General features: G+C 33.8%; 2 protein-coding genes across 2 annotated transcripts; one reads left to right on the top strand and one right to left on the bottom strand.

Moving 5' to 3' along the window:
- Positions 1–98: 98 nt before the first annotated feature.
- On the top strand, positions 99–7390 carry LOC131106179 (olfactory receptor class A-like protein 4). The gene is made up of 5 exons (XM_058055000.1): positions 99–388; positions 457–720; positions 2733–2978; positions 4920–5145; positions 7229–7390. Exons 1-4 carry the CDS (start codon positions 116–118, stop codon positions 5130–5132), a joined length of 996 nt encoding a protein of 331 aa, XP_057910983.1. The 5' UTR covers positions 99–115; the 3' UTR covers positions 5133–5145; positions 7229–7390.
- On the bottom strand, positions 7152–8287 carry LOC131106601 (olfactory receptor class A-like protein 4). The gene is made up of 2 exons (XM_058055824.1): positions 8201–8287; positions 7152–8135 (listed from the first exon to the last, which is right to left on the bottom strand). The coding sequence occupies exons 1-2, from the start codon at positions 8285–8287 to the stop codon at positions 7152–7154; spliced, it is 1071 nt and encodes a 356-aa protein (XP_057911807.1).
- Between the last annotated feature and the right edge of the window lie 1012 nt (positions 8288–9299).

A 9299-nucleotide genomic window follows, 5' to 3' on the forward strand; every position in this document is an offset into this window, starting at 1 on the left:
CTAACTAGGATTTTTTTTCTTTGTTGGTGCCCTGGTAGCACGACAACTACATCGTTCTTGCAGGAATATCCGTTTAGAATCCACGTTTTTTGGTAAAAAACGGAATTACCGTAAAATGATGGAAAGCTACATGGAGGAGGACATGGAGCTGGTAGGGATGGGGCTCCGTGTCTCGGTGTCCCCCGTCCAAATAGCGTTTTATATTCTGCTGGTGATGCTGGGAATCCTGGGTAACGCCACTGTGATCGGAGTGATCGGTAAAAGCGTGTACGTGGAACGCGGCCGAGGCCGTAACTCGGACATCATCATCATCAACATGGCTTTGTCTAATCTGCTGGTGTCGGTGATGAGGAACACGCTACTCGTGATCTCAGACATGGGCCTGGAGGTAAGAGCACTTAGGAGTTTTTCCATGTTTTGGTTCCGTTATGGAAATGTGTGCCGTGTCATTCCCAGTTGTATTCGTCCAAAGAGTGGTGTCAGTTCCTCATGGGCGTGTGGGTGTGGCTGCGCTCGGTCAACGTGTGGTCAACGCTCTTCCTCAGTGCTTTTCACCTTCAGACATTAAGGCGAGTGGCGCCGACTATCGCCGCACTTCGAGGGCCCCGAGGTGCCCCGAGTGTCCTTCTGCTGAACCTGGCTTTCATCTGGCTGCTCAACTTTGTTTACTCCATTCCGGCGTACATCTTCTCCACCAATGGGAACGTCAACAGCACAGAGGTGAGACCTCCGTTCTTGTTTGTCTTATTTTAGACAAACAACCATTCACACTCACACACGTTATTTTATTTTATTTTATTTTATTTTATTTTATTTTATTTTATTTTATTTTATTTTATTTTATTTTATTTTATTTTATTTTATTTTATTTTATTTTATTTTAGGGTATTATAGGGTAGAGTCAAATACCCTATAGTTGTTTTGAATTGTTTTTTAATTAATATTGATGAAAATGAAATGAAATTGATTATCTTTTTATTAATAAATAACTTAAATAATAATAATAACATAAATAATACTCAAATGCAATATTAAATTAAATTGAATTATGTTTTGTTTTATTTTATTTTATTTTATTTTATTTTATTTTATTTTATTTTATTTTATTTTATTTTATTTTATTTTATTTTATTTTATTTTATTTTATTTATCTAATATCTAATACAAAAAATTATAACAAATACCAATAAAAATGATTAATTAAGGGTAGTCAAATACTCTATAGTTGTTTTGAATTGTTTTTTAATTAATATTGATGAAAATGAAATTAAATTGATTATCTTTTTATTAATAAATAACTTAAATAATAATAGTAACATAAATAATACTCAAATGCAATATTAAATTAAATTGAATTATGTTTTATTTTATTTTATTTTATTTTATATATCTAATACAAGAAATTATAACAAATACCAATAAAAATTATTAATTAAGGGTAGTCAAATACCCTATTGTTGTTTTGAATTGTTTTTTAATTAATATTGATGAAAATGAAATGAAATTGATTATCTTTTTATTAATAAATAACTTAAATGATAATAATAACATAAATAATACTCAAATGCAATATTAAATTGAATTAAATTATGTTTTATTTTATTTTATTTTATTTTATTTTTTATATCTAATATCTAATACAAAAAATATAACAAATACCAAAAAAATTATTAATTAAGGGTAGTCAAATAACCTATAGTTGTTTTGAATTGTTTTTTAATTAATATTGATGAAAATGAAATGAAATTGATTATCTTTTTATTAATAAATAACTTAAATGATAATAATAACATAAATAATACTCAAATGCAATATTAAATTGAATTAAATTATGTTTTATTTTATTTTATTTTATTTTATTTTTTATATCTAATATCTAATACAAAAAATATAACAAATACCAAAAAAATTATTAATTAAGGGTAGTCAAATAACCTATAGTTGTTTTGAATTGTTTTTTAATTAATATTGATGAAAATGAAATGAAATTGATTATCTTTTTATTAATAAATAACTTAAATAATAATAATAACATAAATAATACTCAATACAAAACAATATTAAATTAAATTAAATTATGTTTTATTTTATTTTATTTTATTTTATTTTATTTTTATTCTGCCAACCCAAACATCAGAAATCATCATCAGAAATGACAGTTCCTACTTAAATATGTCTGATTGCAGCCTCTTCATACTTTTATAATAATTTAATAATAATTAGCAAAAATATGTTTCAATTACAGTTATTAATATTTCTGGACCCAGAAATAGGTGAATGATTGGCAGCAACACAGATTTACATTTTTTTTAAAGGTATTATATCCCAAAACTGCTGTAAACTTTTTAAAATGTTTTTATAGGCCAGCAGGTTTACATATTTAAATACATTTAACAAATAAATTGAGAAAAATATATAAATTAAAAAGATTTTTTTCTTTACGTAGGCACAAATGCAGAAAAAGTAGTGGCATCTGGTGGATGAATTTTAAAAATAAAAATAAAAAATAACTTGTCATAATTAATATCTCGACATAAATGGTTATATTTGTTTATGTAAAGATAAAATACGACTCAAAATTGGCATTTCTATGAAACAAATGTGGCATTTTAAGCTACTAGAAAATGAACGAAAAATAAAGTTAAAAAGAAAAACAGCACCATCTAGTGGATCTGCCGTGACACTGCACCCCTTTTAACACTGAGCTTCCCGGACTCCTCCTCCAATTCCAGACCTTAATGCTGGTGAGCAGCACGACACGCCCCCTGCTGGGCTGCGTGTGGAACTTCCCGTCTTCCTTCAGCGGCCTGTCCTACGCCACCACCTCCATGGTGATCCACGAGACCATCCCCATCATCCTGATGGCCCTCACCAACCTGGGCTCCCTGTACACACTCTACACACACGGCAGGGTTCGCACGTCGACGCAGGACGCCCCCGTCATCAAGAGAGTGCCGGCTGAGAGACGAGCGGCCAAGGTAATGAATATTATTTTAATAGTTAATAATAGTTACACCTGACCCTCACAATATCGTGGTTCATGCGGCGGTAATGACACAAAACAGACGATGAAGACATGGCATGTCCCACATGAGGAAAAAGGTCTTCTCCCATTCCATGTGGAAGTGGTACGTTTTTGGCTTCATAAGTTCCATCCACGGGCGCTAACCACTAAGCGCAGGCTTCACAGCTAGGAGACCAGGGTTCAATTCCACCCTCGGCCATCTCTGTGTGGAGTTTGCATGTTCTCCTCGTGCTTGCGTGGGTTTTCTCCGGGTACTCCAGTTTCCTCCCACATTCCAAAAACATGCTAGGTTAATTAGCCACTCCAAATTGTCCATAGGTATGAATGTGAGTGTGAATGGTTGTTTGTCTCTTGCCTCATGAGGATAAGCAGTAGAAAATGAATGAAAGTTCCATTCATCCATTTTAAATGCCGCTTATCCTCACTAGTGTCGCGGGTGTATGCTGGAGCCTATCCCAGCTGACTTTGGGGGAGAGGTGGGATACACCCTGGACTGGTGGCAAGCCAATCACAGGGCACATATAGACGGCATGGCCCCACCCACCTGATGTATCCACCCATTCACTGATAGCATGTATAGCATGCATTGCATGTATAGCATGTATGGCATGTTTAGTATGTATAGCATGTATAGCATGTATAGCATGCATATGTATAGCATGCATAGCATGCTTAGCATGTATAGTATGTATAGCATGTTTAGCATATATAGCATGTTTAGCATGTATAGCATGTTTAGCATGTATAGCATGTTTAACACATATAGCATGTTTAGCATGTATAGCATGTTTAGCATGTATAGCATGTTTAGCATGTGTAGCATGTATAGCACGTATGGCACGTTTAGCACGTATAGCATATATAGCATATTTAGCATTTATAGTATGTTTAGCATGTATAGCATGTTTAGCATGTATAGCATATATAGCATGTTTAGCACGTATATCATGTATAGCATGTATAGTATGTTTAGCATGTATAGCATATATAGCATGTATAGCATGTTTAGCATGTATAGCGTGTTTAGCATGTATAGCATGTATAGCATGTTAGCATGTATAGCATGTTTAGCATGTATAGCATGTTTAGCATATGTAGCATGTATAGCATGTATAGCATGTATAGCATGTTTAGCATGTATAGCATGTTTAGCATGTATAGCATGTTTAGCAGGTTTAGCATGTATAGCATGTTTAGCATGTATAGCATGCATAGCATGCTTAGCATATATAGCATGTTTAGCATGTATAGCATGTTTAGCATATATAGCATGTTTAGCATGTATAGCATGTTTAGCATGTATAGGACGTATAGCACGTTTAGCACGTATAGCACGTATAGCACATATAGCACGTATAGCATGTTTAGCATTTATAGTATGTTTAGCATGTTTAGCATTTATAGCATGTATAGCATGTTTAGCATGTATAGCATATATAGCATGTTTAGCACGTATATCATGTATAGCATGTATAATTTGTTTAGCATGTATAGCATGTTTAGCATATATAGCATGTATAGCATGTTAGCATGTATAGCATGTTTAGCATATATAGCATGTATAGCATGTTTAGCATTTATAGCATGTTAGCATGTATAGCATGTTTAGCATGTATAGCATGTTTAGCATATATAGCATGTATAGCATATTTAGCATGTATAGCACATATAGCATGTATAGCATTTTTAGCAGGTTTAGCATGTATAGCATGTTTAGCATGTATAGCATGTATAGCATGTTTAGCATGTATACCATGTATAGCATGTATAGCATGTATAGCATGTTTAGCATGTATAGCATCTTTAGCAGGTTTAGCATGTATAGCATGTTTAGCATGTATAGCATGTATAGCCCCATTCTTATAGCATGAATCCCTGGGATGTTCCCGTGCAGGTGATCCTGGCCCTCATCATGCTCTTCATCGTGTCATGGGGCACCAGCATCATCTCCGTCAACTACTTCAACTACAACCGCGGCTCCTCGGCAGAGTTCCTCCTGGTCATCGCTCGCTTTGCCAACATCATCTTCATCGCCATGTCACCCATGGTGCTGGCGGTGGGCCACCGCCGCCTGCGATCCTTCATTAGGTCCGTGCTCTCTCACTGATGGAGAACCGCAGGTGCGCCCCCGACCCGCATGGTGCCAATCATTGGCCACCAGAGTTGTTTAGATTATTTGACTTAGCTGGAGAGGAATGCCAATACTTGGACAGTACTACGAGTATAAAATAAGATTCATTGATAAATAGAATTCCTCTCTGTAAATGTCAGTCCAAACTGAGCTTTCGGAATTTTTGTAGCGCTTGTCTTGGCTCTAGGATTGGGTGTACCTAATATTGTGGCCTCACATCAGCCTTCAGTGGATCCATTTTGTTGGTATAGTGGTTTTTTCTTTGCGTTGAAAAGTGCAGCAGCATGTTATGTAGATACAATGCTATTATTATTCATTACTGCTCATTTTTATGAATATTAATCCTTATTATGATTATTATAGGTTACTTATATTGTACCTATTAATATTAGACATATTTAAGTAGGAACTGTAATTTCTGATGATGATTTCTGATGTTTGGGTTGGCAGAATAAAAAATAAAATAAAATAAAATAAAATAAAATAAAATAAAATAAAATAAAATAAAATAAAATAAAATAAAATTAAATTAAATTAAATTAAATTAAATTAAATTAAATTAAATTAAATTAAATTAAATTAAATTAAATTAAATTAAATTAAATTAAATTAAATTAAATTAAATTAAATTAAATTAAATTAAATTAAATCAAATCTCTGTGTGGAGTTTGTATGTTCTCCCCGTGCATGTGTGGGTTTTCTCCGGGTACTCCGGTTTCCTCCCACATTCCAAAAACATGCTAGGTTAATTAGCCACTCCAAATTGTCCATAGGTATGAATGTGAGTGTGAATGGTTGTTTGTCTATATATGCCCTGTGATTGGCTGGCCACCAGTCCAGGGTGTACCCTGCCTTACGCCCGAAAGACAGCTGGGATAGGCTAAAATAAAATAAAATAAAATAAAATAAAATAAAATAAAATAAAATAAAATAAAATAAAATAAAATAAAATAAAATAAAATAAAATAAAATAAAATAAAATAAAATAAAATAAAATAAAATAAAATAAAATAAAATAAAATAAAATAAAATAAAATAAAATAAAATAAAATAAAATAAAATAAAATAAAATAAAATAAAATAAAATAAAATAAAAATTTATAATTAATTATATATATTTTTATTATTGTAATATTAGTATTCATTATTTCTTTTTTGCAGTTCATCCAAAGTAGTAAGTAATAGTAGTAAGTACAGTATGTAATAATAAAGCATAAAATGTCAACATAAAATAAATAAAATAAAATAATTAATTATATATATTTTTTATTATTGTAATATTAGTATTCATTATTTCTTTTTTGCGGCACGACATTTGAGTAGTTAGCACGCAGACCTCACAGCTAGGAGACCAGGGTTCAATTCCACCCTTTGCAATTTAATTTAATTTAATTTAATTTAATTTAATTTAATTTAATTTAATTTAATTTAATTTAATTTAATTTAATTTAATTTAATTTAATTTAATTTAATTTAATTTAATTTAATTTAATTTAATTTAATTTAATTTAATTTAATTTAATTTAATTTACAATTGATATTGCATTTGAGTATTATTTATGTTATTATTATATGTTATTATTATTATTATTTTAGTTATTTATGAATAAAAAGATATTATTAATCAATTTAATTTCATTTTCATCAATATTAATAAAAAAACAATTCAAAACAACTATAGGGTATTTGACTACCCTTAATTAATCATTTTTATTGGTATTTTTATATACTTTTTTAATATTAGATATGCTTAAATCAGGTTTTTTCTTTCTCTTCCATAGTCTGCAAACCAATCAAGACTGAAGCAACAGTGCCCCTGCTGGTTGTAGCCAAGTAGCGCACTGCATGTTGCCTCAATTGCTTCCATCAAGCTGGCATAATTGACTGTCTCTGAAAACACACATTTTGGCCAATATTTGCTTTTTTGCATGATAATGACTTAAAATCGATGGGTTTAAAAGTGAAATCATACTTGATCCATCAAATGCGAACGCTCTAACTCTCTCCTCCGTGTTTGTGATTCCTCTGCTTGTCAACGACAAAAAACGTTTGTTTGTCCTTCTTCCCTTCAGCCTGCGGTGACTTCGTGTCCGCACGGCGCCGTTGAAGAACTTTGGACCAGCCCATGACCATGCCCACGATCCTCTTCCTCAGTTTGCCGTGCCCCAGGGCCACCACCATGGGACAGAAGCCCACAAACAGCGAGGCGGAGAAGTGGGCCACGGTCAGCAGGCCCTCGGCGTGGTGCCCTCCGTCGTGGTTGTAGTAGGTCACGGCGGCCACCTGCAGCACCCAGCAGACCACAAAGAGCGACACCATGAGCAAGATGACGTGAGCCGCTTTGCGCTCGGTGGACGCGTGCTTGTCCAGCTCGCCGTGTTCCCCGGCCGCCGCCACCGCTCTGATGTGCTTGACCAGGGAACGCAGGGTGGCTAAGTTGGTGCACACCATCAGCACCAGGGGAAGAACCTCATTCAGAGCCAGCGAAGCCGAGGCGAACGCTGCCCCCTGCTGACTGGAAGGGAACTCCCAAACGCACCCCAGCAGAGGCCGTGTGGTGCAGCTGATGACCATGAGTTCCACTGTGGCGTTACCGTGGACGTGGGTGCTGTAGACCAGAGCCGGGGTAGCGAAAGCCAGATTGGCGCCCCACACCACGCCCAAAACCATCCACACTCGACGCCTCTCCCGCTGCTGGGCCTGAGGTCCGGAGTTGACGTGCTGCCGACGTAGCGTGGTGCAGTGGAAGATGCTGAGCGTCAACGTCACCCAGCAGCCCACCGCTCGCCACCACACCCACAGCAGCATGAAGACCCGACACCAACCCGGGGACAGACTCACATTCAAGCCCAAGTCCGAGACAAATATGGGCACGGTGCGGAACAGCGAAGTGAGAAGGTTAGCCAGCGATAAATGCACCAAGATCGTATCCGAGGGGGGGAGTCTCCTTGATGGACTCTGGGTGGAAGCCTGCACCACCTGCGAGCAAAACCAGTATGAGGATCAGGACCACCACTCACCTCAACATGACTTGTTTGTCTCACCACATAGATGACCAGGATGTTTCCCAGAATGCCACAAAAGACTAGCAAACCAAATAGAATAGCGTCGACGGTGAGGGCGGCCGACATGGCCTCACGTGCATGGCGCCATTGTTGGCTCGCTGTATTCCCTCATGGAGTCAGACGGTGTCCTTTTATACGCACACGCCACGCGTCATCCTCGCTGACGAGCCTCAAGGTTCATTACTTTTGGCAAAGGTAGACATTTTCCATCGTCTCGCTTTGCTTCACTCATCACTTTGAGTTACAGTCGCATCATTTGTGGCGCCACCTATGGGTGGGTTGTGGTTAAGATGCTTTGGAAGACATGCTAGCATACAGTACAGAATGTAGTACAGATATGATTACTGATGGATAGGGATGTCACAAGATCTCCAAAGATTGGTAATCGTAATGGTTTTATTTCATTTGAACGTTGTTTGTTTTTCATAATAATCCAACATAGAAGAAATTTTTATTTTTATTTTTATTTTTATTTTTATTTTTATTTTTATTTTTATTTTTATTTTTATTTTTATTTTTATTTTTATTTTTATTTTTATTTTTATTTTTATTTTTATTTTTATTTTTATTTTTATTTTTATTTTTATTTTTATTTTTATTTTTATTTTTATTTTTATTTTTATTTTTATTTTTATTTTTATTTTTATGTATTTTATTTATTTATTTATTTATTTATTTATTTATTTATTTATTCAGAATCTGCCACGTGCCGATACAAAAACGGCTGCGATCCACACTTTGGACACCCGTGACTTATGGTAATGGTAATGGTTTTATTTCATTTGAACATGCATCAGATTCCAATTGAGTGCATCCCATAATCAGTTCACAGTTTTTATTTTTATTTTTATTTTTATTTTTATTTTTATTTTTATTTTTATTTTTATTTTTATTTTTATTTTTATTTTTATTTTTATTTTTATTTTTATTTTTATTTTTATTTTTATTTTTATTTTTATTTTTATTTTTATTTTTATTTTTATTTTTATTTTTATTTTTATTTTTATTTTTATTTTTATTTTTATTTTTATTTTTATTTTTATTTTTATTTTTATTTTTATTTTTATTTTTATTTATT

Source organism: Doryrhamphus excisus, chromosome 18, assembly GCF_030265055.1.
Source record: "Doryrhamphus excisus isolate RoL2022-K1 chromosome 18, RoL_Dexc_1.0, whole genome shotgun sequence".
Taxonomy (NCBI): Eukaryota; Metazoa; Chordata; class Actinopteri; order Syngnathiformes; family Syngnathidae; genus Doryrhamphus; species Doryrhamphus excisus.